Source organism: Harmonia axyridis, chromosome 6, assembly GCF_914767665.1.
Source record: "Harmonia axyridis chromosome 6, icHarAxyr1.1, whole genome shotgun sequence".
Lineage (NCBI taxonomy): Eukaryota > Metazoa > Arthropoda > Insecta > Coleoptera > Coccinellidae > Harmonia > Harmonia axyridis.
In genome coordinates this window covers 35166735-35192010 of record NC_059506.1, presented here as the reverse complement: position 1 = coordinate 35192010, position 25276 = coordinate 35166735, and the positions used below count along the sequence as shown (strand labels likewise).

The 25276-nt window shown below is 35.0% G+C and overlaps 5 protein-coding genes across 6 annotated transcripts; all 5 read left to right on the top strand.

The window, feature by feature from the left end:
* Window positions 1-13: 13 nt before the first annotated feature.
* LOC123682323 (GTP-binding protein 128up) lies at window positions 14-1853 on the top strand. Its single transcript, XM_045620887.1, has 7 exons — window positions 14-181; window positions 238-534; window positions 589-828; window positions 888-1056; window positions 1117-1246; window positions 1348-1470; window positions 1522-1853. Exons 1-7 carry the CDS (start codon window positions 140-142, stop codon window positions 1622-1624), a joined length of 1104 nt encoding a protein of 367 aa, XP_045476843.1. The 5' UTR covers window positions 14-139; the 3' UTR covers window positions 1625-1853.
* Window positions 1854-2438: 585 nt separating this feature from the next.
* On the top strand, window positions 2439-12707 carry LOC123683151. Its single transcript, XM_045622051.1, has 19 exons — window positions 2439-2585; window positions 2790-3010; window positions 3070-3195; window positions 3707-3857; window positions 3910-4289; window positions 5300-5468; window positions 5645-5977; window positions 6286-6418; window positions 6469-6671; window positions 8470-8488; window positions 9064-9259; window positions 9311-9436; window positions 9498-9657; window positions 9781-10157; window positions 10275-10439; window positions 10498-10680; window positions 12096-12249; window positions 12306-12438; window positions 12491-12707. The coding sequence occupies exons 2-19, from the start codon at window positions 2816-2818 to the stop codon at window positions 12681-12683; spliced, it is 3396 nt and encodes a 1131-aa protein (XP_045478007.1). The 5' UTR covers window positions 2439-2585; window positions 2790-2815; the 3' UTR covers window positions 12684-12707.
* A 251-nt stretch (window positions 12708-12958) lies between these two features.
* On the top strand, window positions 12959-16307 carry LOC123682320 (esterase FE4-like). The gene is made up of 10 exons (XM_045620885.1): window positions 12959-13077; window positions 13302-13491; window positions 14035-14166; window positions 14215-14374; window positions 14428-14801; window positions 14862-15030; window positions 15082-15260; window positions 15312-15459; window positions 15692-15824; window positions 16037-16307. The coding sequence occupies exons 2-10, from the start codon at window positions 13303-13305 to the stop codon at window positions 16224-16226; spliced, it is 1674 nt and encodes a 557-aa protein (XP_045476841.1). The 5' UTR covers window positions 12959-13077; window position 13302; the 3' UTR covers window positions 16227-16307.
* Window positions 16308-16477: 170 nt separating this feature from the next.
* On the top strand, window positions 16478-19998 carry LOC123682319 (esterase E4-like). Its single transcript, XM_045620884.1, has 10 exons — window positions 16478-16587; window positions 17677-17881; window positions 17937-18065; window positions 18234-18393; window positions 18450-18826; window positions 18878-19046; window positions 19100-19278; window positions 19330-19483; window positions 19560-19692; window positions 19755-19998. Exons 2-10 carry the CDS (start codon window positions 17678-17680, stop codon window positions 19945-19947), a joined length of 1698 nt encoding a protein of 565 aa, XP_045476840.1. The 5' UTR covers window positions 16478-16587; window position 17677; the 3' UTR covers window positions 19948-19998.
* Window positions 16959-25021, top strand: LOC123682318 (esterase E4-like). Of its 2 annotated transcripts, none has more exons than XM_045620882.1 (10): window positions 16959-17083; window positions 22668-22872; window positions 22928-23056; window positions 23229-23388; window positions 23445-23821; window positions 23874-24069; window positions 24123-24301; window positions 24354-24507; window positions 24583-24715; window positions 24778-25021. In XM_045620882.1, coding segments are annotated over exons 1-10 (1728 nt in total). In that variant the 5' UTR covers window positions 16959-17081; the 3' UTR covers window positions 24971-25021. The 2 variants fall into 2 exon arrangements, with proteins under 2 accessions (XP_045476838.1, XP_045476839.1); XM_045620883.1 differs by lacking the exon at window positions 16959-17083 and adding an exon at window positions 21900-22076.
* Window positions 25022-25276: the final 255 nt, after the last annotated feature.

The following is a 25276-nucleotide window of genomic DNA, read 5'->3' as shown; positions in this document are numbered from 1 at the left end:
AAAGTTAATAACCTTCAAAGTTCCTACGTCACTTTTCGTAACCAGATATCCCATGTGAAACTGAATTTGTTCATAAATATTCCTTTGAATACTTGCATATTTTTAATATTATCGTATTTCAAATTATATCCGAATCAAAATGAGTACTATTTTGGAGAAAATTGCTGCTATCGAAGCGGAGGTAAACAAAATAAATATATCGGTTTTCATTCGTTAACCTCAATATGAATTTCACAGATGGCAAGAACTCAAAAAAACAAAGCAACTGCTGGACATTTAGGTTTACTCAAAGCTCGTTTAGCTAAATTGAGACGAGAATTAATTACCCCCAAGGGAGGTGGCGGTGGTACAGGAGAGGGTTTCGATGTAGCCAAAACAGGAGATGCTAGAGTTGGTTTTGTAGGCTTTCCATCTGTAGGTAAATCAACATTACTCAGCACACTAGCTGGTGTGTATTCTGAAGTAGCAGCATATGAATTCACAACCCTGACAACTGTACCTGGATGTATTAAATATAAGGGAGCTAAAATACAGGTGTGATAAATCGTATAATTTTTTTATACAGAAGTTTGATCCAGTGAATTTCAGTTGCTCGATTTACCAGGTATTATAGAAGGTGCTAAGGATGGTAAAGGTAGAGGTCGGCAAGTAATAGCTGTAGCAAGGACATGCAGCTTGATATTTCTTGTGTTAGATGTATTGAAACCTCTGGTACATAAAAAGTTGATTGAACATGAATTGGAAGGTTTCGGATTACGGTTGAACAAACAACCTCCTAATATATATTTTAAGAAAAAAGATAAAGGAGGAATCAATTTGAATTGTATGGTAAAAACAGAAAATTTAAATTGTTGAAGATTCCCAATTGATTTTTAATGTTTTTTTAGGTGACACAATCAGAATTAGACTCTGACACTGTTAAAACTATACTCTCTGAATATAAAATACATAATGCTGATGTGACTCTCAAATATGATGCTACTAGTGATGACTTAATTGATGTTATAGAAGGAAATAGAATTTACGTGCCTTGCATTTACCTTTTGAATAAAATAGGTAGGTTGATCAGATTTTTTGCAATTCTAAACATTTAATTTTTGGTTTTTTGTTATCTAGATCAAATAAGCATTGAAGAATTGGACGTTATTTATAAAATTCCTCATTGTGTACCAATCTCTGCCCATCATAAATGGAATTTTGATGACCTTCTAGAAAAAATGTGGGAATATTTGAAACTTGCGAGAATGTAAGTAATCTTCAGAAAATTGTCTAATGTTTTTACTAAATATGTGTAGAATATTCTTCCTTCAGTGGATTCATTATCTTAATTTCTGATTTATTTTACAGATACACCAAACCAAAAGGGCAGTTGCCTGATTATAATTCACCAATTGTGTTGCACTCAGATTATACATCTGTTCAAGATTTCTGTAATAAACTGCATCGTTCGATTGCAAAGGAATTCAAATAGTAAGTTCATTAAGTTATGTTGTAACTTTTCTTATGAAATCGATTTTTCAGTGCTCTTGTATGGGGTTCATCAGTGAAGCATCAACCGCAAAAAGTTGGTTTGGATCACATCCTATGCGATGAAGATGTTGTGCAAATTGTGAAAAAAGTGTAAAGCATTGTGATGAAGAAGAGTCTGTTATGTTTAAGAAGAACAGACAACAGTTAATTGAGATTTTTGGCAATTTTTCATCTGCAACGATAGAAAATATTAAACTCTTGATATCCGAGTGATTTTAATTGTAAATTAATGAACATTTCAAGATATATTGTTGAAATTTTACACCTTCTACATTTAAAAGAAAATGTATGGTAATGAATGAATAAAGATTCTTTCATTTCAATCAACTGTTTACTTTAATAATACCTTTCATTTTCCTAATTCACTTTTTTCCTTCAGATTAAACCGAAAGAACCCTAGATATGAAATATAAATAAAAGGATTTGTATTAATACTTACAATTTGCCAACACTTAAATCATTATCATAAAGATACTACAAATTTCACACTATATGCTTTATCATTTTCTGTATTTGTTTCAAATTTTTAATGAAATTCTCAATAACTTCAACAAAATTGAAAGGTTGAAATTTAAGTGGTAAAATTATAGTATTCAAAATTATCAACAGTTCTCGTGGAATACTTTTTTGTATCTGATTCCTCGATTTAAAATTCAGAAATAGTTTATCAAGTTAGGAAGATCAATGCGATATAGCAAGCAATTTTGTACGAAATTTCATGCAAATAGCTCTTATAGTTTTTGAGAAAATCTCTAGATATTGAATTTCAGTCCTTTAGAAGTGAAACAAGTTATGATTGTTTCAAATTAATGAACCAATTTTCTAAACCAGACAATGTTCTTTCAAATGAGTATGAGTGGTGTTATCAGTAGGAAATAAGATGCTTCCGCTCTTTAACGAACGTAATGACGTCTAAAACGTGTTCATTTCTTCAATTAAAAATTTTTCCTTCATGAACTGATCTTTGTTTGATCCTCATATCAATAGAATTCAGTATTAAACCAACTGCATGTTTATCCAAGAGAGTCCCTAAAAGTGTCATTTCTGTAGATGGGGTAAGTTAATTTTGATTTATTCTCTGCTAATAAGGTTATGTTAGGTTGGGTGACCAACTGTCGCAATTGAAAATTGCTTCATTCAAAATAATAAACCAATAAAATTCCAGTGGAAATTGAACAAAGCTGTTTTATTTCTATTCTTTCTTTAACACTTTTTTGTATTGAGTAATTCATCCATGACTGAATGCTAACCATTTACAGGGTTCAATCTTGAAAATGTTTGAGAAATGTATTTAAAATTACTAGACCTCATAATAACAGCAGGTTGGTGTTTTTCGCTGAATAAAGCAGCTGTTATTACCGTTGATACGCCGCTGGGTCTCTACGGAGGGTGTTATCTTACTTCCAGACTAGGAAAAACGATATACACTTTCAGAGGAATAAGATATGCCGAACCTCCTATAAACGAATTGAGATTTAAGGTACTTCCTCCAATTTTCATAGTAATATAATTTCCTTATAAATCTTTTGTGCATTTCAGCCTCCAGTCCCTGTAAAGCCGCACAATGGTATTTATGATGCTACTAAAGACGGTCCTGTTTGTCCTCAACCTACAAAATTTAAAATATCTGAGGATTGTCTGCTCCTTAATGTTTACACTACATGTGTAAGTTTTCTAATATGCGATATAAATTCATAATTCATTTATAAAATATTTTTTCCTCACTGATTCGCAAAAAAACATCTCAACATTTATTATTCGTCTTTTTTTGACTCGTAGAGTTTTTCGCAAAAAAAAACCTCATCAACATCTTGTAGATGTAGGGTATATGTATGTCGCAAAAAAACGCCCCGATATGTTTTATGACTAGTCATAGAATAAAAAGTTTATCTATGGTTCATCACAGAATATGATCACATACGCTAAGGCGTTTTTTAATGATGTCATATAACATAAAAAGTATTAAAGACATACACAAGGCGTTTTTTGCGATGAACGTAATTTTTTTGCACAAAAAAAATAATTAGTATCTACTTCATGAATCGCAATCAGACATTAAGATGCTATATAGAATTTCTATGTAATAATCTGGTTTGAATAAATAACCAAAATTTATACTTTTAGAGTTAGCGATTTTCAGTTAGTTTTTTTGAACATTATCCTCTTTAAAATACAGATTAACATAACAAGGAAAAAACCAGTAATTGTTTATTTGCACGCCGGAGGTTTTTATAGTGGTTCTAGCAGAAGCGATTCCCAAGGACCTCAATATCTATTAGATCAAGACATCGTATTGGTCACCATAAACTATAGACTTGCCACACTTGGTAAGCAGGCAAGAATCGAAATAACTCAAATATCATGCAAAGTACCTTTTAGGATTCCTCAGTTTAGGTTTACAAGAAGCTCCTGGCAACAATGGCTTCAAAGACCAAGTCGTAGCTCTGAAGTGGATCCAGAGTAACATATATGCTTTCGGAGGTGACCCTGATTTGGTCACCTTGGCTGGCTGCAGCGCAGGAGCTGCTAGCGTTTCCTTGCACATGGTTTCACCAATGTCTGAAGGTCTCTTCCACAGAGCGATAATAAGTAGTGGATCTTTTTTGAGCAACTGGCTCATACCTAAAGATCAGTATGGTTTAGCCCAGAAACAAGCCAGTATATTTGGCTGTATACGATATGAAACGACAAAACATCTTATGGATTGTCTGAATAACGCTACCTCTCAACAGTATGCCGATTCTGTGATGAAATTCAGGGTGAGTTACAGATGTGAATGGAAAGGGTCTAAATCAAACTAACGGGTGTTTTTTTTTCGCGGTATATAACTTTAAGTTGGCATTGCTGTTCAAGATAGCGACCGATTTAACAGCTGTCAAGTGATTTATTCTCAGTTTGGTTTGGCAATTCATCATGAATAGACTCACGCCTGAACAAAGCTTGCAAATAGTACAAAATGAGATTGCCGTTGTTCCCGATTTTCATAAGCGAATTTTGTTTAGCGATGAAGCGCACTTCTGGTTGAATGGCTACGTCAACAAACAAAACTGCCGCATTTGGAGTGAAACTAATCCTCAAGTGTATGTCGAAACACCGTTACATCCAGAAAAACTGACTGTTTGGTGCGCTTTATGGGCTGCTGGAATCATTGGTCCGTACTTCTTCAAAAACGATGATGGCCAGAACGTCACAGGTAATGGTGATCGGTATAGACCCATGATTACTAATTTTCTAATTCCTGAATTGAACAACCATGATGTCCAGGAGCTGTGGTTCCAACAAGACGGCACAACATGTCACACAGCTCGTGCCACAATCGATTTATTGAAAGACACGTTTGGTGACCGCCTAATTTCACGTTTTGGACCAATGAATTGGCCTCTAAGATCTTGTGATTTAACACCGCTAGACTACTTTCTGTGGGGCTATGTAAAGTCATTGGTCTATGCGGATAAGCCACAAACCCTTGACCATTTGGAAGACAACATTCGCCGTGTTATTGCCGATATACGGCCACAAATGTTGGAAAAAGTCATCGAAAATTGGACGTCCAGATTGGACTACATCCGAGCCAGCCGTGGCGGTCATATGCCAGAAATCATATACAAAATGTAATGCCACCAGATTATCTTGCGGATGAATAAAATTCATGTCAATCGAATAATCCATCGTTGTTTTATTGCAATTCAAAGTTCTATAGCTCTAAAAAAAACACCCTTTACATATTTAATTCTTGGAGAGTAAGATCGGTCTTCTTCAATCGTTCTAGGAATTTCACAACGACCCTGTAATTATATGGGGACCAGTTTTAGAGGACGATTTTGGACAAGAAAGGTTCTTAATTGAGCATCCTATAAAATCTGCTTGGTATGGAAATTTCACGAAAATTCCCATAATGGCTGGCATCACAACAAAAGAATTCGGCTACGAAGCTGTAGGTATGACAAGGATTTTTATACCGTTGTTCCAAAGCCTTAAACTTCTCAAATATACATATAAGGTTTAGGTTAGGTTAGGTTATGTTCAAAACAATTTTTTAACTTCTATGTTTTTATTACCAAAAAGAGCGATGCAGAGCATTCAAGGTGAATCATTTATATTGTCATAATTCCAGACATACTGCTGAATCCAGATCTACTGAAAAAATTGAACAATGAATGGGAGAAATATGCACCAATCGTTTTCATGTATGAACAGAATTCGATTAAGTCAAAAAAAATCAGTGAAGGCTTGAAACACGCTTACTTTGGCTACGAACCAATCGACTCCAACACAACATTGTACCTACAACAACTTTATGCCGATGGAATTACTGGATTTGGTGTCAACAGGGCTGTCGAGCTGTTTTCTACGAAAAACGACAATCCAGTGTATTACTACAACTTTGCTTATCCTGGAAGATACAGTCATTACCGTTGTCCTTGCAGTAATAACACTATTCATTTTGGTAATGTTTATATTTTTAGAATCCTCCCGAACAATTTTGGTTGCGAGTCTGTTTGTGTGTCCTCATATCTTTGTAACAGCCTTAACTTCTATAATACTTGTCCGATTTTAACAATTTGTAGACGTTGTTGAAGCGTGTATCTTTCCATGATCAAATTACATAACTAGTGAACAAAAGTGACATAAGAAATGTCAAAAAATAATACACAGTGTTGCCATTGTAATAATTTCTAATTATATCATTTCTATTGGAGAACCCTTCAGTTTTTTTCTCGAAATATAAATTTTATTATAGTTTTTCCATTTTAGGCGCTGTACATCAAGATGATCTCATTTATCTCTTTCAAAATGCTGATACATTCCCAAAATTCACTGAAAAAGATCCAGAAACAAAAATGGTGGATCGGTGGACATCAGTTTGGGCAGATTTTGCGAAAACAGGGTGACAAACGAATTTTATCGATGTACTATTATTCATCATAGCTTTTTTAGGGAGCCTCTACCTAAAGAGCCGGAAAGGTTTGACAGAATCACCTGGGAACCTTATAAACCGAACAAGGAGAGATATTTAGAAGCTGGTCAGAAGTTTGAGATCAAAGATGGCCTCAATAAACCGTGGTACCAAGTTTGGAAAAACTTATTTCCACTTGTTGATTATTTTGACTTGAAAAAAAGAGAGCAATGTTCTATCATTTGAAAATTGGGCGGAATGTTACCCTCAATCTGTTTTCAATCTAAAAAACAAATAGTTTCAGATTCCTGTAACAAACAAAAGTTTTCGAAAATATTTTAATGATAAAATAAATTTTAATGTGTATATTTTTCTATTAGTGTTCACGTAACCTCAATACTCTCAATGACATTAGAAGTGTTGTACACAGAGGAACTAATAACTATTTGTCATTAATTTGAAACGTAAGAGTTATCAGAGAAAATTAGTTGAAAAATCGCTTCAGCTCACTGATTCTATAAAGCGTCATAGAAAATGAACGCAAGCAATACAACATTTTGTAGGGTATGTCGCAAAAAAACGCCTTGATATATTCTATGACTAGTCATAGAAATTAGAGGAGAATTCTATGTTTCATCATAGAATATAAACTCATTTGCTTAGGCGTTTTTCGTTGATGTCATATAACATAAGGCACACATTAGGCGTTTTTCTGCGACGAACGTCATTTTTTGCACAAAAATAATTAGTAGCTAATTGTTTTGTATGTGATTCCAGGCCCGCAATTAAAATATAGAATTACTATGTAATAATTTGGTTTGAATGAGTAAATTATCAAAATTTGTTCCGTCAAAGTTAGTTTTTCGATTTTCTGGTAGTTCTTTTTTTCACAACCCTTCCTTACGTAAGAACGAGAAAACTAGTGATTCCCTATTTGGTTTTGGTTTTGGTTCTAGCAGAAGCGATTTATTTCCAATATTCTTCAATTGGGACAGATTTTGCAAAAATAGGAAGACAATAGTAATTTACGTAACAAGTCCGGAAAATAGGGTTTTTTTGGACGAATAGACAAAATTCCAGGACGAGCGTAAGCGAGTCCTGGAAGTCTGTGAGTCCAAAAAAACCATTTTCGGGCGTGTTGCGTACAATATTTTTTCGGCAACCATGTAAAATAACACTATCGCTGCTGCTTTCCATATTTCATTGCGATTGCGATCAAAAAACATGCAAATTTTTGACAACTGATTCCATATGAACTGTCAGCCGTTATCTCGGTTGCTATGGATTCTATGATTCTTTTCCGGCCTAGTCCGGGAAGTACGTACTTTCCGGACTAGGCCGGGAAATGCTACTTTCTCAGAGAAAAAGCGTCCGGGAAGTGAGCACTTCCCGGACGGTTGCCGAAAAATGAATTTTTCGATGTACTATTGAATTGATTATTGTTTTTCGAGAACCCTCTACTTGTAGTGGCGGGAACATTGATTATTTTTACTGGGAGAAAAGGGACTTGTAGGGATGTTCTCTCATTAAAAAAAGGCAAGATATTATAGCTTCAATCTGTTTCTAATGTGAAAAACAAATACTTTAAGATTCCTGTACAAAAAAAAAGTTTTTTTATCCTGTACAAAAAAAAATATTTTTATGCTTGATTAAATTATAAATTTAATTAGATATGTATTTTTATTAGTGCTTTCGATACCTAAATAGTCTCAATGGCATTAAGAGTGTAACACACATAAAAACTTAAGCTCAGTAATTTGAACATTAGAAGCAAAACGCGTTCGTAGAGCTAGTTGACTAAAGCTACAATGTCACACATGTTGAAGTCACAAATATGACGATAAATCTATTACTCCTCATACTCATACTACAAAAACATCCGTATACCTATTAGTTAACTCTCATAAACCGAGATACAGAAAAAAAAATAAAAAATACGTCCTAATTTGAGTTCTTACAAGAAATTCCCTATGATAAATACATTGGAAATATGAAGTTCCGGTTTTTATAAAACGGGAACTTCATATTTACACTGTATTTAGCGAATAGTAAACATTCCAGGTGAAAAAAAGTTGCAAACATGACTATTCAATATAATTGATTTCAAAGTTGTTTTAATTTGGGTTTACCACATAACTACTAGCAGCTATAAGTCAATTCGGATAATGTTTAGGAATATCCAGCTAATTATTCTAGGAAACAATTCGTTTGTTTAACGTTATAATTCCGAATTACATATGAAACAAATAAAATCCCGATATATGTGATATTATATAAAAAGAATATACTTATAGTAGATGATCCAGTTACTTCATTGGGTACAAGAAACCATTACTTAGGTGAGAACCTATGCAAGGCATTTCATTTTTTTTTTTTTTTGAAAATTCACAACGCAAAACATAAGTTCTTTAATTTTGGAACAACTGTGGATTACTTTCTAAGCAAACAACGACTTTATCTATCTTGTGTAGGAATTCATAAATAATAATATCGATAAGTGAAACGAGATAAAATTGCACTTGAATAATATTGCAATAGTAAAAGTTTGAAATATTTATGTGATATAAATCTTGGAAGACGTAAGTAGTAAATATTCCGATGTTTCATTGATTACATTCCTTATTTTTTATTTTCAGAATGATTTCACGAAGTTTTCCTGTCTTCATTTTCTTGGCATTGACTACAACATGTCAACAATGTTCAAATCCAATTGTAGATGCTCCTAAAGGAAAATATGAAGGATCTCGTCTAACCTCTAGATTAGGAAAAACCATATGCGCCTTTAGGGGAATCAAATATGCCCAAGCACCAATCAATGAACTAAGATTTAAGGTAAACTCAAGACTTTTTCTTAGCTTCTAATCAAACCAAAACAATTTTTAGCCTCCTGTACCTACAACGCAGCACGATGGCATATACGATGCCAAAAATGATGGTCCAGTTTGTCCACAAATTACAAATGACCCAATCTCAGAAGATTGCCTGCTTCTGAACATATACACCACCAAGGTAACATTATTGTTTGTGTTTGAAAACCATCACCTTTTAAATACATTCTCAATCTCTTCAGTTGCCTACAGAAAATTCAAACCCGAGAAGGCCAGTTATCATATACCTTCACCCAGGAGGGTTCTATGAAGGTTCTGGTAGAAGTAACTGGTTCGGGCCTCATTATTTTATGGATCAAGATATCGTCTTGGTAACCATCAACTATAGACTTGGAGCTCTTGGTGAGTACCTTACTTGCACCTACATCTCTCAGTTATTCTATAAAATTTAAATTGGTTATAATGACAATAATAAAAACCTTCTAATTGTATAATTCCAATTGGAAAACCCTTTATTTCTCGTAGGTTTTTTGAGTACTGGCGAGAGGGAAGCTGTAGGAAACAATGGCCTCAAAGACCAAGTAGTTGCCATGAAATGGGTAAAAGAAAACATCGAAGCTTTTGGTGGTGATCCCAATTCCATCGCCCTATTTGGATATAGTGCAGGTTCAGTGAGTGTCATGTTACATTTGATGTCACCCATGTCTGAAGGACTGTTTCATAAAGCCATCATGGGCAGTGCATCAGAACTCAGTAATTATCCAATTGGTAACAGCCAAATTGACCTGGCAAGGAGGCAAGCTAAGATCTTAGGATGCCCTTATGATACTTCATCAAATATTGTTGAGTGTTTGAAAGGCAAGTCTGCTAATGAGTTGGGAGGATGTTTGAGAGAACTCAAGGTTAGTACAAGTATAATTAAAGAGGTTTTTTCTTTTATTTGAGCTTCTTCAAGGGTCAGTTAAGGGTCCTCGCAAAAATTATGTGATCTTGAAGATTCACCCTTACTGTTTTTTCAGGAATTTGGAGTAGAACCGGTCCTTGTGTGGAAGCCTGTGATTGAGCCAGATTTTGGACAAGAGAGGTTCCTCACAGATCATCCAATCAAACTAGCACTCCAAGGAAAGTTCCGAAAAATGCCAATGCTTGCTGGAATAACCAATCAAGAGTTCGGACATAGAGCAGTAGGTATACAAATTTCGGTGAAATATGAGAAGAATTCTCCTCAATTTGAATTTTCAGGAATTACTGATTGAAAACAAAACACTGTTCGATGAGATAAATAAAAATTGGGAGAAATTAGCTCCAATAGTGTTTCTGTATGAAAGAGAGACAGAGAACTCCAAACAAATAAGTAAGGCTCTAAGGTTTTTCTATTTTCCTGATGGCATCATGGATAATTCATCAGTTGATTCCTTATCAAAGGTAATTAAGGTTAGGTTGTAACGTTAGAATCCCGTCTAGCACAATTTTTCTTATTCTAAAGTATACTAATTCTTTACATAAAGAAACCAAACCCAAAAAATGTTCAAAATGGGAGCATCTATTAGGCCAATTGAAAAGTCCCTGGTCAGATGCACAGATGGCGGTGCTAGTAATAAATCCATATGATTTTTAGTTAGTACCAACCTTCAAACGATACGTGTCAAAATTTGACAGCAGTCCGAACATTAGTTTGTGAGATATTGCGTTGTGAGTGTAGCTACTTTTGTTATTTGAAAAAAAGAGGGGAAAAAAAGAATTTCGTGTGGTGATAATATATTGCTTTTTGAAGGGGAAAAAATACAGTTGAAGCAAAATCTTGGCTTGATGAAGAGTTTTCGGGGTCTGCACCAGGAAAATCAACCATCATTGATTGGAATGCTAAGTTTAGACGTGTTGAAATGAGCACCGATGACGGCAAACGCAGTGGATGCCCAAAAGAGGCTGTCATCGACAAAAAAATCAAAACAGTTAACAAAATAATTTTGAATGATCGTAAAAAGAAGTTGATCAAGATAGCAGACATTGTGAAGATATCATCTGAAGCTGTATGCAAAATGGGTGCCGCGACAGCTCACAATCGATCAAAAGCAACAACGTGTTAATGATTCTAAGCAGTGTTTGAAGCTGTTTAAGTGCAATAAACCTGAATTTTAAAGTCGATATGTGACAATGGATGAAACATGGCTACATCATTTCACTCCGGAGTCCAAACGACAGTCAGCTGAGTGGACTGCACACCATGTATCGAATCCAAAGCGAGGAAAAACGCAACAGTCAGCTGGTAAGGTTATGGAATCAGTATTCTAGGATGCGCAAGGTATAATATTCATTGATTACCTCCAAAATGGCCAGACCATCAATAGCGATTATTATTTAGCGTTGATGGATCGTTAAGAGGTGAAATCGTTAAAAAACGGCCCCATTTGAAGAAAAAAAGGTGCTGCTTCATCAAGACGATGCGCCGTGTCACAAATCAATGAAAACAATGGCAAAATTGCATGAATTGGGTTTTGAATTGCTTCTGCATCCACCGTATTCGCCAGATCTAGCTCCCAGCGTTTTTTTCCTGTTCTCATACCTCAAAAGAATTCTCGCTGGAAAGAAATTTAGAGCCAATGAAGAAATAATCGCCGAAACTAAGGCCTATTTTGAAGCGAAAGTCAAATCGTACTACAAAAATGGTATCGCAAAGTTGGAAGATCGCTATAATCACTGTATCGCCCTCGAAGGCAACTATGTTGAATAATAACATTGAATTTTGCCAAAAAATGTGTTTTACTATGGTAGGCCGGGAACTTTTCAATTCACCTGTTATAAAAATTTGTCATAGGACTTTTAGACCACATTTCTTTCAGTTATATGCTGACGCCCAAACTGGCTGGGGTATGAATAGAGCTGTCAAGCTTTTATCAGAGGATAACAAAGAATCTGTGTATTACTATAAGTTCAGCTACCAAGGAAGATACAGCCATTACAACCACACAGAAAACAATCAAACAGTTCCATATGGTAAGCCAGAAAAATTAAATTTAGTTGAAATCTTTAACCTCAACTTTTCTGTTTAGGTGTTGGTCATCATGATGATCTCATCTACCTTTTCACTATGCCAGAAAGATTCCCTAGTTTCCAGAATACTGACCCAGAATACAAAATGGTGGACAAAATGACTAAATTATACGCCAACTTTGTCAAAACGGGGTAAAATGTTTTAAAATTTTGTTGGGAAAATTTTTTCATGCTTATCTTTCAGCAAACCTATTTCTGAGATTTGTGAAGAACTGGACTCAACAGAGTGGACACCGTTTGATAGCCAAACTGGAAGCTATATGGACATTGGAGAAAACCTGAATATGTCAACGAAACTTTTTGAGAAACGTTATTCTGAATGGGAAAAATTATTTCCGCTCTCATCCTATGAGAATCCCACTCTTGTAACTTATTGAAATAAATCGGTTTTGTAAGTTGAATTGTTTGGTATAACATTTTAATATTGATCCTATTTCTCCTAGTTTCTGTGACTTACAGCCCCTTCTTATGTTTTCTGTTACTTTTTTATCGTCTAACTAAAAGGCGATAAACTCAATCTTCCTTTACATTTTAATTTAAAAAAAATATTCTCCAATTAAAAAGTTCGAACCTTCAGAAATTTTATGAGATAAGATATATAATTCATATAGAAAAAAACTTTCAAGTTCGAAAATGAAAGAATGATGATTGACACTATTATTTTTTTTTCAAATTCCTAGTGAACTGATAAAGAATTCGTTAAAATAATTGATAAACCTATAAATACCAGTTGAAAGAAAGCACTAGCAGTAAACCATTCAAAGGTGCCAGGTAAGTTGATAATAATTCAGTTATGAACTCAAGTACCCAATTAATTGAATTATCTCACACCATATATTTATAAATCATCACATATGTGGAGACCTTTAGTCTGGACGAAGCAGTAAACGAAAACTCTTTTTTTTTTTTTGGTGTGATAAACCATAGCCTTATTGTGACAATCCGTATATGCCTCAATGAATAAAAATGGAATAAATCTGATTAATACTTTATAGGATGATGTTACAACTAACTATTCTAGTCCTCCTTGGTTTGGCACAATGCTCCAAGGTATCAGATCCTGTGGCGTGCTCACGGTTGGGCAAATACAGAGGTTCTATCTTGAAAAATTCATACGATGAACCAATCTTCGCCTTTAGAGGCATACGATATGCAGAACCACCTATTGGAGAACTTCGATTTCAGGTTAGTGAAAAAATCTACCAAATTTGACACAAAAAAATATGTATCACTCTTGAAGGTAAGTATGTAAACGAATAAAGTCGAATTTTTAAGGAAAAATGAATTGAAGATTACTTTTTGAAGTAATCCATCCTTGGAAGATTCAGCCAGAGTATTTCTCTGTTGGTTTGCTCCTTCTCTGGAAACTTTTTTTTGCCACCCTGTATAACTAAGGTCTAATCTACCAAATACTGGATCAGCTAAACGTTGGTATGTTCCCACAACAGAAAAAGATTTGGTTAGACCCGAAACTTATCATGTGGAATCTTAGTAATCAGTTTTATTTGAAATCTCTTTCAAAATTACTTCAAAGTGAATACTACAAGTTGCAGCAGAGACTCATCGTCACCAGAATATTTTTTATAAACGTTTGAGATAAAATCTCCTAACTGACGATAAGTCCAAAACCATTAAGATGTGTTGAATTAATGTGATACTCTATAACGTTACTAAGATCCTTTTTGTTTCCTTCTTGAAACATTTATTGAAATGTTCTCACAACTTCAGCCTCCAGTACCCATAAATAAGCATGAAGAAGTCCATGATGCCAGTAAAGATCCACCAGCATGCCCACAACCACGTATAGGAGATGAACCTATATCTGAAGATTGCCTATTCGTAAACGTCTACACCACAAAGGTAAATAACCATATTACCCCTCTATCTCTTCAGTAATCTTCTATTCAGTTGCCATCAGACAACGAAAACCCAAAAAGACCAGTTTTAGTTATCATTCACTCAAGTGACTTCGCTCGTTTGTCCTCAAGAAGCAACATAGTTGGCCCAGATTATCTTATGAATCATGAAATTGTCTTGGTGACTTTCAACTACAGAATAGGAGCTCTTGGTAAGGAAAGCTACTTCAAATTGGACCTTGATCAATTATCTCACTTCTTCAAGGGTTCTTGAGTACTGGTGATAAAGAAGCACCTGGTAACTTAGGCCTCAAAGATCAAGTAGCTGCGCTCAAATGGGTCAAGGAAAACATTGAGGCTTTTGGAGGAGATCCAGATTCAGTAACAATTCATGGTAATGGTTCTGGTGGCTCTTGTGTTAACCTGCATTTGGTCTCTCCTCTTTCAAAGGGTCTCTTTCATAGAGCCGTCATGGCTTCTGGTTCAGTATCAGGAGCATATGCCTTTGGAAGGAGCCTCTTAAAATTAAGTAAGAAACAAGCAAAGATTGTTGGATGTCCAACTGAACCTTCGACGGCCTTAGTCGAATGTTTGAAGACGATATCTGCAGAAAAACTTGGAGAATCTCTTCTGAAACTAGTAGGTTTGATTTTTTTAAGGCATTGATAACTTCCACACAATGTATTATCTTGATTGTAGAATCCTGGACCGAATGGTAATGTTATATGGAAGCCAGTAATAGAAAGAGACTTCGGACAAGAGATATTTCTACCAGATCATCCAGTTAAGTTGGTTCTTCAGGGAAAATTCCAGAAAGTTCCTATGGAGATTGGCTACATGTCTGACGAGTTTTCAGATAGAGCTATAAGTGAATTCAATTAAATTTTTTTTTGGCTCATTCTCAGATGGTTTGTTTCAGAGCTGGTGCAGGATAAAGAAAAATTACAGAAGTTAAACGATAATTGGAACAAGGAAGCAACAAAGCTGTTCCTGTGTGATCATAACAAAACTCGATCTCATGCTATCAGTAAAGATCTTAGATCGTTCTATTTTGGTGATTCCAACATTGATAACTCAACTCTTGGTCCATTGATTGAGGTAATATCTGATGAGGATAAAGAGGAGTAAAAAATCAGTATTTCTTTGCAGATCTTTAATGATGGTTTGGTGGGTTATGAAATCAACAGAGCTGCTAAACTTATTTCTGAAAAGAGCGAAGAACCTGTGTTCTATTACTACTACTCTTACAAAGGCAAATACAGCTTTTTTAATCCTAAGGAAGGACCATCACCAAAAGGTTGCTAAAGATTTTTTTTTCGTCTGAATAGAGTTATACCAAGAGGTGGTAGTATATTCAGAATGAAACGTGCAAATTGTTGAACACTATAGAGCTATGAGTTTTTAACAATTATCATCTTATAGAGCTGATACATTTGCCTCTTTATTCATACTTCTTCTTGGTTATGTTAATCGGCTAGTAGCTAAATAGAACTTTTTCATCTATATGGATACCATTTAACAACTTTCAGGTCCTGTTCTTTATGATGACTTAATTTACCTAACACCTATAACAACTCTTTTTCCCAAAATTGACAAGGATGATCCAGAATTCGATACTATGGAAAAAGCGACAAAATCACTTGTACATTTTGCTAAGACAGGGTAAGTATTTGGACTTTTGAAATATTTAAAGTCGTAGTGCTACTGTAAGAGCAGCAACACCAGATAAAAAGGGTTTGCATCTTCCCTGTACAACAAAATCCTCTTCTTCAATTAATAGTTTTTTTACTCCATATCTCTTTCTCTGGATCGTATTGAAGTGAAAATAATATTCTTCAGGTTGAATCTTCTACATCCAGTATTTCATTTTTTAGAGTACCTGCAAGAGCACTAAAAGACACCAAAACAAAATGGGAACCTTACAACTCAAGAAGCCAGAAGTACTTGGTGATAAACGCAGAATCTGAACTAAAGGAGAAACTACATAGTAAACGTTTTGCTGAGTGGGAAAAACACTTTCCTTTGAACAAGTTCCACATTGTTCAAGATTATTCTAGTTGTTAACCTTGTTACTACTCCCAGCTGTATCAATCGTATCATCTTGAGAAGCTGTAAATAAATCTTGAAAAAAAAACGTGTTAAGTATCTTTCAACGAGCGAAAGAAATTCCTTCAGAGAAATTCAAATAATTTCTCGCAAAACAAAGTAATAACGGAAATATTATCTACAAACACATTATCAACTCTGATAAATAGTAACGTCAGGAATTTAAAAATTGTGTTAAAAACATGGAAAATCCTACTTCGTGAAACCGAAGTACTTTTGACCTGATAAGAAGCAACAACAGGTACTTGTGTACACAGTGTGGTATCGTACCTTGTGGTCAGAGAAATTACGTGGTGTATTTTCAACACTTGTCTTCAAGGTCAATATTAATGCATGCATTTTAATGTCTCAACAACCTTTCAAAAAAATAATATATGTTCTCCGTCGAATCTACTACACACGCCACTGGCCACCTCAAAAGAAAACTGGATTATCCATTATCAAAGAAACAATACCACACACCTATATCAGCTGCAAGTACCCAGATTTCTGAGAACTTTTGCCATTTATTATTCAAATCATAAAACTGCAAGATTCTGCTGGATACTTGTTGTCTTGAACATTGGGTAACAGGGGGGGTAAACAAATAGATTAAACCGAAATATTCTCATTTGCATAAAAAATACTTCGCGCCAGTTATCGTTGGGAATTATCCATAGATTATTCTTCCCAGAAAAGCAATAATTTATCGTGGGGTTATTTGTTATTCTGAACATCTTTGTCCTCTGTTTATGAGTGAAGTATTTAAAGGGGGTTCAAGATCAAGAACGGGTAGTACCTTCATTGAATTGAAGGTGTTGAGATCTAGTTTCCATGTGAGTATAATTGCTATAAAGAAAATCTATCGGCTTTTACATGCAGTCAAGACAGAACTTGAACTTTATCAATTAAAGGGCACAAAAAAAAAATTGTCCAACTTTTTTTTTCTCGTTAAGTTAACATAATTTTCCTTTAAACTCACGCGGAGTTCGAATGTCAACTGTTAGTTGATTTGTTTACTGTGTGAATTTCGTTTTATAGATACAATTCGTGCGCTAAATAAGTCAAGATGTTACTTGACACTTATGACCACAAAAGGAACTTTAAGGTCGATCAAAAGTTAATTTGCAAATGTTTTTCAATTATCACCATATTCTGTGGTAGATGGAATTAATGTTTGAAGAAATAAAAATGATCTCAGCTAGTCGTCATTCGAGATTTGTGAATAAAAATCATATTGAATTGCCCCATAAGATACCATCTCACAAAGCTATCATTGTAAACGAATTTTCGGCTAAGCAAGTTCCATCAAAAAGCAGATTCATCTTCATCAGACTCTTCTTTCTTTTCAACACTTCAATTATTTCTTAGAATGCTCAGAGAATAAATGTCCAATTGTTTGAATGATTCACCTTCCATATATTTTCAGGATGTTTGCTGCGATATTCCTGCTTGCCTTCTTAGGGTTGAGCCAAACAGTTCTAGCAGAGGATTCTCCATCGTCCAATCCTATAGTAGCAGCTAAATTTGGAAAATTCCAAGGTTCGCTCCTGCAAAATTCATTTGGAAAACCAATTTACTCATTCAGAGGTATCAGATATGCACAAGCTCCTATCAAAGAGCTAAGGTTCCAAGTAAGATTTTCACATCTTCAAATCATGACAATCTCTCACACTCAGTTATTTACAGCCTCCAGTGCCTGTAAAAAAATATGAAGGAGTTTATGATGCCAAAAACGATGGCCCTGCTTGCCCACAACCAGGGTTACAAGATCCTACCTCTGAAGATTGTTTGCTATTGAATGTCTACACTACTAAGGTACGAGTATATCTTTCTTTCCTAAAGCTACAGCATCTCCATTCGATTCTAAATATTATCCCAAGATAACCTCTTTCCTAATCGTAGTATAATCATAAGTTAACCAAAAAAAGAAAAGGACTCTTAGTCATTTCCACTGAATAAATCTGACTTTATATGTTCATTTAGTTGCCTGATGGAAAAGATAACCCAAAAAGACCTGTTATAATACATTTACATGCTGGTGGATTCTATAGTGTAACTGGTAGAAGCAATTGGGCTGGACCTCAGTATTTTATGAACCAAGACATCATTCTAGTCACCCTCAATTACAGATTGGGTGCTCTTGGTAAGACCAAAAACTTATTGCATTAAATTTAACACTATAGTTTTCAATCTCCGTAGGTTTCCTAAGTACTGGCGACAAAGAAGCGATTGGCAATAACGGCTTGAAGGATCAAGTGATTGCCATGAGATGGGTTAAAGAAAACATCGAAGCTTTTGGTGGAGATCCCAACTCAGTAACCATTTTTGGGTACAGCGCAGGAGGAATGAGTGTGACTCTTCATCTAGTATCACCAATGTCTAAAGGACTCTTCCACAAGGCCATCATAAGCAGTTCTTCATCGCTTGGCAACTTCCCTGTAGGAAGACACCAATTGGACGTTAGTAAAAGGCAAGCCAAGCTTCTCAAATGTCCAGTGGATTCAACAGCCGATATGGTAAAATGTCTGAGGGAGAAGCCAGCGAAAGAAATTGGAGATTCTTTATCTAAACTTTTCGTAAGTTGATGCAGAGTTGAAAATCTCTCGAGGTCTAATAAACAATTTTAGGAGGTTGGTTATGAACCTGTTCTCCTCTGGAAACCTGTGGTTGAGCCAGACTTCGGCCAAGAAAGATTTTTGACAGATCACCCAATAAAATTGATCCAAGAAGGAAAATTCCAGAACGTTCCAGTTTTAGCTGGAATAACTGCTGAAGAATTTGGCTTCAAATCAATCGGTAATATTTCAACATTTAAGAATTAACCTAGTGGTAACCTAACCTATCTTCAGATTTGCTTCAAAACCCTGGCCATCTCCAAACCTTGACAAGTAATTGGGAAAAATACGCCCCAATATTTTTCCTGTATGACCGAGATACAGATCGTTCAAAAACCATCAGTAAAGGACTCAAATCATTCTACTTCGGCGACAAAAAAATTGATAATTCCACGCAGAAGGAGTTATCTGATGTGAGGATGATTTTTAGCAATTGAGTTTGTTTTTCTAACCTTTTTTTGTAGTTGTACAATGAAGCTCAAAGTGGATTTGCAGTGAATAGAGCTGTTAAGTTATTAGCAGCGAAGAGTAAGCAATCTGTGTTCTACTACAGATTCAGCTATAAGGGAAAATATAGTCACTATTACCTTCCTGGAACAAACAACACAGTAACTTATGGTGAGTATGCAGAAAACAAACACGTAGCAGTTTTGTTTGTTACATGAATGCTTATTCAGATTTTCTAAATGTTCAGGAGCTGTCCACCACGACGACCTGATTTACCTATTTCACATTTCCATCCTGTTCCCACAATTCCAGAAGACAGACAAAGAATTCAGGACAGTCACCAAGATCACAACCATGTGGAGTAATTTTGCAAGAACTGGGTAAGTTAGTTGTTTGCATCACTTTGAATTCTGTAAGCAAACCATAACTTAACTGTTCGCAGAAAACCTATTCCTGAGACCTGTGGAAGGCTGGACTTTGCAGAATGGGAACCTTACAATTTGAAAACCCAGAAATATATGGATATTGGAGAAGTTCTGAAACCATCTGAGAAACTTTACGAAAACCGTTATGCCGAATGGGAAAAATTGTTACCACTTTCTATTTACCAGAAGGTGGAAGATATATCTTATTGATAACTTTTTGAATTTTGTGTTTCGATGTAATTATTACATTTATCAGAAGTTCTTAACTGTTTTTATTGGAGAATGATTTCCTCTTTTTCACAAACATACAATCTTCCTCTATATTATATAATAAGTGACTGATAAAGAAACTACAACACCCAGAAGGAGCTGTTTAAATTTTAAATTTGCTGGTGCAATATAAAGAAAAATTACAGAAGTTCAACGATGAATGGAACAAAGAAACAACAAAGCCATTTCTGTGCGATCACAAGAAAACACGATCTCAAGCTATCAGCAAAGATCTTAGATCGTTCTATTATGGTAATTCAAACATTGATAACTCAACTTTTGGTGCATTGATTGAGGTAAAATCTGATGGTTTAAAAAGGGGAAGTAAGAAATCAGCATTTCATTGCAGATATTTAATGATGGTTTGGTGGGTTACGAAATCAACAGAGCTGCTAAACTCATTTCTGAAAAGAGCAAAGAACCTGTGTTCTATCACTACTACACTTACAAAGACTTATAAAGGCAAATACAGCTTTTTCAATCCTAAGGAAGGTCCATCACCAAACGGTTGCTCAAGATTTTTCTCATCTAAATAGAGTTATAGCAAGAGGTGGTAGTTTATTTAGAATGAAACGTGCAAATAGTTAAAGAGAAGAGCTATAAGTTTTTAACAATTACTATCTTATAGGGCTGATACATTTGCTTCTTAATTCGTGCTTCTTCTTGATGATGTTAATCGGCTAGTACCTAAATAGAAAGTTTTCATGACTTAATTTACCTAATACCTATAACAATTCTTTTTCCCAAAATTGACAAGGATGATCCAGAATTCGATACTAAAGAAAAGGCTACAAAATCACTTGTACATTTTGCTAAGACAGGATGAGTATTTGGATTTCTGAAATTTTCAATCATGGCGGTACTGTAAGAGCAGCAACATCAGATAAAAAGGGTTTCAATCTTGCCTGTACAACACAATACCCTTCTACAATTAACATTTTTTTTACTTCATATTTCTTTCTCTGAATTGTATTGAAGTGAAAATAATATTCTTCCACATCCAGTATTTTATTTTTAGGGTACCTACAAGACCAATAAAAGACACCAAAACAAAATGGGAACCTTACTACACAAGAAGCCAGAAGTACTTGGTGATAAACGCAAAATCTTAACCTAAGGAGAATCTACATAGTAAACTTTTTTCTGAGTGGGAAAAACACTTTCCTTTGAACAAGTTCCACGTTGTTCAAGATTATAGTAGTTGTTAACCTTGTTACTACTCCTAGCAGTATCAATTGTAACATCTTGAGAAGCTGTAAATAAATCTCGAAAATAAAACATGCGAAGTATCTTTTAACGAGCGAAAGAAATTCCTTCAGAGAAATTCAAATAATTTCTGGCAAAACAAAACAATAACGGAAATATTATAAACAAACACATCATCAATTTCAATAAATAGTAACGTCAGGAATTTCAAAATTGTGTTAAAACTTGGAAAATCCTACTTCGTGAGACCGAAGTACTTTTGACATGATGAGAACCAATAACAGGTACTTGTGTAAACAGTGTGGTATCAAACCTTGTGGTCAGAGAAAATACGTTGTATATTTTCAACATTTGTCTACAAGGTCAATTTAATGCATGCATTTTAATGTCTCAACAACCTTTCAAAAAAAAAAAAAATTTATGTTCTCTCTAGAATCTACTACGCACGCCACTGGCCACCTCAAATGAAAACTGGATTATCCATTATCAAAGAAATAATATCACACACCTATATCAGCCGCAAGTACTCAGATTTCTGTGAACTCTTGCCATTTAATATTCACATAATAAAACTGCATGATTGTGCTGGATACTCCTTGTCTTGAACATTGGGCAACAGGGGGGGTAAACAAATAGATTAAACCGAAATATTCCCATTAGCATAAAAAAAAACTTCGCGCCATTATCGTTGGGGAATTCTCCATAGATTATTCTTCTCAGAAAAGCAATAATTTATCGTGGGGTTATTTGTTATTCTGAACATCTGTGTTCTCTGTTTATAAATAAAGTATTTAAAGGGGGTTTCAAGATCAAGAACGGGTAGTACCTTCATTGAGTTGAAGGTGTTGAGATCTTGTTTCCATGTGAGTATAATTCCTATAAGGAAAATCTATCGGCTTTTACATACAATCAAGATAGTACTTGTACTTTATTAATTATAGAACACAAATAAAACTTGTCCACCTTTTTTTATCTCGCTAAGTTAACTTAATTCTCCTTTAAACTCATGCGGAGTTCGAATGTCACCTGTCAGTTAATTTGTTTACTTTGTGAATTTTGTTTTATAGATACAATTCGTGCGCTAAATAAGTCAAAATGTTACTTGACACTTATGACCGCAAAAGGGAATTTCAAGTCGATCAAAAGTTATGTTTCTAATGTTTTTCAATCATCACCATATTCTGTGGTAGATGGAATTCTTGTTAGAAGAAATAAAATGATCTTAGTCAAGGCGTCATTCCAAATTTGTAAATAAAAATCTTATTGAATGGCCTCATGAGATACCATCTCACAAAGCTATCATTGTTAACGAATTTTCTGCTTACCAAATTCCATCAAAAAGCAGATTTAGCTTCGTCAGACTTTTCTTTCTTTTCAACACTTGTATTATTTCTTAGATGCTCAGAGAATAAATGTGCAATTTTTTGAATGATTCACCTTCCATGTATTTTCAGGATGTTTGCTGCGATATTCCTGCTTGCCTTCTTAGGCTTAAGCCAAACAGTTCTAGCAGAGGATTCTCCATCGTCCAATCCTATAGTATCAGCTAAATTCGGAAAATTCCAAGGTGCGCTTCTGCAAAATTCATTTGGGAAACCAATTTACTCATTCAGAGGTATCAGATATGCACAAGCTCCTATCAAAGAGCTAAGGTTCCAAGTAAGATTTTCACATCTTCAAATCATGATAATCTCTCACACTCAGTTATTTACAGCCTCCAGTGCCTGTCAAAAAATATGAAGGAGTTTATGATGCCAAAAACGATGGCCCTGCTTGTCCACAACCAGGGTTACAAGACCCTATATCTGAAGATTGTTTGATATTGAATGTCTACACAACTAAGGTAAATATCTTGCTATCTATCTTTCCTAAAGCTAAAGCATCTCCCTTCGCTTCTAACCTAAATATTGTGTCTAGCTAAGCTTATTCCAAACGGAGTATAATCATTAGTTGGGCAATAAAAGAAACCTCTAGTCACTTCCGCTAAATAAATCTGACTTTATATGTTCATTTAGTTGCCTGATGGAAAAGAAAACCCAAAAAGACCTGTTATAATACATTTACATGCTGGTGGATTCTATAGTGTGAATAGTAGAAGCAATTGGGCAGGACCTCAGTATTTCATGAACCAAGACATCGTTCTAGTCACCCTCAATTACAGATTGGGTGCTCTTGGTAAGACCAAAAACTTATTGCTTTAAATTTAACACTATAGTTTTCAATCTTCGTAGGTTTCCTAAGTACTGGCGACAAAGAAGCGATTGGCAATAACGGCTTGAAAGATCAAGTGGTTGCTATGAGATGGGTTAAAGAAAACATCGAAGCTTTTGGTGGAGACCCCAACTCAGTAACCATTTTTGGCTACAGCGCAGGAGCAATGAGTGTGACTCTTCATCTGGTGTCACCAATGTCTAAAGGACTCTTCCACAAGGCCATCATCAGCAGTTCTTCATCGCTTGGTAACTTCCCTGTAGGAAGACACCAATTGGACGTTAGTAAAAGGCAAGCCAAGCTTTTCAAATGTCCAGTCGATTCAACAGCCGATATGGTAAAATGTCTTAGGGAGAAGCCAGCGAAAGAAATTGGAGATTCTTTACCTAAACTTTTCGTAAGTTGATGCAGATGTTAAAGAGTTCTCGAGATATAATAAACAATTTTAGGAGATTGGTTATGATTCTGATCTTCTCTGGAAGCTGGTTGAACCTGTTCTTCTCTGGAAGCCTGTGGTTGAACCAGATTTTGGCCAAGAAAGGTTTTTGACAGATCACCCAATAAAATTGATCCAAGAAGGAAAATTCCACAACGTTCCAGTTTTGGCTGGAATAACTGCTGAAGAGTTTGGCTTCAAATCAATCGGTAATATTTCAACATTTAAGATTTATACTGGTGGTAACCTAATCTATATTCAGATTTGCTTCAAAACCCTGGTCATCTCCAAACCTTGACGAGTGATTGGGAAAAATACGCTCCAATATTTTTCTTATATGAGAGAGATACAGATCGTTCAAAAACCATCAGTAAAGGACTCAAATCATTCTACTTCGGCAACAAAAAAATTGATAATTCCACGCAGAAGGAGTTATCTGATGTGAGGATGATTTTCAGCAATTGAGTTTGTTTTTCTAACCTTTTTTTTGTAGTTGTACAATGAAGCTCAAAGTGGATTTGCAGTGAATAGAGCTGTTAAGTTATTAGCAGCGAAGAATAAGCAATCTGTGTTCTACTACAGATTCAGCTATAAGGGAAAATATAGTCACTATTATCTTCCTGGAACAAACAACACAGAAACTTATGGTAAGTATGTAGAAAACAATCTTTTGGTAGTTTTGTTTATTAGATGAATGGTTATTTATATTTTCTAAATTTCAGGAGCTGTCCACCACGACGACCTGATTTACCTATTTTACGTTTCCACCCTGTTCCCACAATTCCAGAAGACAGACAAAGAATTCAGGACAGTCACCAAGATTACAACCATGTGGAGTAATTTTGCAAGAACTGGGTAAGTTAGTTGTTTGCATCACTTTGAATTCTTTAAACAAACCATAACTTTACTGTTTGCAGAAAACCTATTCCTGAGACCTGTGGAAGGCTTGACCATGCAGAATGGGAACCTTACAATTTGAAAACCCAGAAATATATGGATATTGGAGAAGTTCTGAAACCATCTGAGAAACTCTACGAAAACCGTTATGCCGAATGGGAAAAATTGTTACCACTTTCTATTTACCAGAAGGTGGATGATATATCTTATTGATAACCTTTTGAATTTTGTGTTTGGATCTAATTATTACATTTAGTAAAAGTTTCAAACTGGTTTTATTGGAGAATGATTTCCCCTTTTTCGTGTTGATTACCTTCTCAAGTTAAACTGTGGAAATTATAAAATTCTCTGCAAAAAATCTTTCAATATCAGAGGCGGAATTTTTATTCGATTTATGAAATCTACAAATTCCAAAACGTAAACCTTAAAACTCTACTGATTCCCAAAGCTTATTATTGAAAACAATAAACTTAAATTCATTTGAAGTCAAAAAATCTGAGCCCTTTTATTTCTGAAGCA

What these genes read in the sequence shown, in the direction of transcription:
- LOC123682323 (XM_045620887.1), top strand. Translation starts at nt 140, where the DNA reads ATGAGTACTATTTTGGAGAAAATTGCTGCTATCGAAGCGGAG. An exon ending in TATTTGAAACTTGCGAGAAT is followed by an intron (nt 1,247 to 1,347) that starts GTAAGTAATCTT and finishes TTTATTTTACAG; the next exon opens with ATACACCAAACCAAAAGGGC. An exon ending in ATTGCAAAGGAATTCAAATA is followed by an intron (nt 1,471 to 1,521) that starts GTAAGTTCATTA and finishes TCGATTTTTCAG; the next exon opens with TGCTCTTGTATGGGGTTCAT.
- LOC123682320 (XM_045620885.1), top strand. Translation starts at nt 13,303, where the DNA reads ATGATGTTACAACTAACTATTCTAGTCCTCCTTGGTTTGGCACAATGC. An exon ending in CTCTTGGTCCATTGATTGAG is followed by an intron (nt 15,261 to 15,311) that starts GTAATATCTGAT and finishes ATTTCTTTGCAG; the next exon opens with ATCTTTAATGATGGTTTGGT. An exon ending in GTACATTTTGCTAAGACAGG is followed by an intron (nt 15,825 to 16,036) that starts GTAAGTATTTGG and finishes TTCATTTTTTAG; the next exon opens with AGTACCTGCAAGAGCACTAA.
- LOC123683151 (XM_045622051.1), top strand. Translation starts at nt 2,816, where the DNA reads ATGTATTTAAAATTACTAGACCTCATAATAACAGCAGGTTGGTGTTTT. An exon ending in ATTCTGTGATGAAATTCAGG is followed by an intron (nt 4,290 to 5,299) that starts GTGAGTTACAGA and finishes CAATCGTTCTAG; the next exon opens with GAATTTCACAACGACCCTGT. An exon ending in CTATAGACTTGGAGCTCTTG is followed by an intron (nt 9,658 to 9,780) that starts GTGAGTACCTTA and finishes TATTTCTCGTAG; the next exon opens with GTTTTTTGAGTACTGGCGAG.
- LOC123682319 (XM_045620884.1), top strand. Translation starts at nt 17,678, where the DNA reads ATGTTTGCTGCGATATTCCTGCTTGCCTTCTTAGGGTTGAGCCAAACA. An exon ending in TTACAGATTGGGTGCTCTTG is followed by an intron (nt 18,394 to 18,449) that starts GTAAGACCAAAA and finishes CAATCTCCGTAG; the next exon opens with GTTTCCTAAGTACTGGCGAC. An exon ending in ATTTGGCTTCAAATCAATCG is followed by an intron (nt 19,047 to 19,099) that starts GTAATATTTCAA and finishes ACCTATCTTCAG; the next exon opens with ATTTGCTTCAAAACCCTGGC.
- LOC123682318 (XM_045620882.1), top strand. An exon ending in TTACAGATTGGGTGCTCTTG is followed by an intron (nt 23,389 to 23,444) that starts GTAAGACCAAAA and finishes CAATCTTCGTAG; the next exon opens with GTTTCCTAAGTACTGGCGAC. An exon ending in AAACAACACAGAAACTTATG is followed by an intron (nt 24,508 to 24,582) that starts GTAAGTATGTAG and finishes TCTAAATTTCAG; the next exon opens with GAGCTGTCCACCACGACGAC.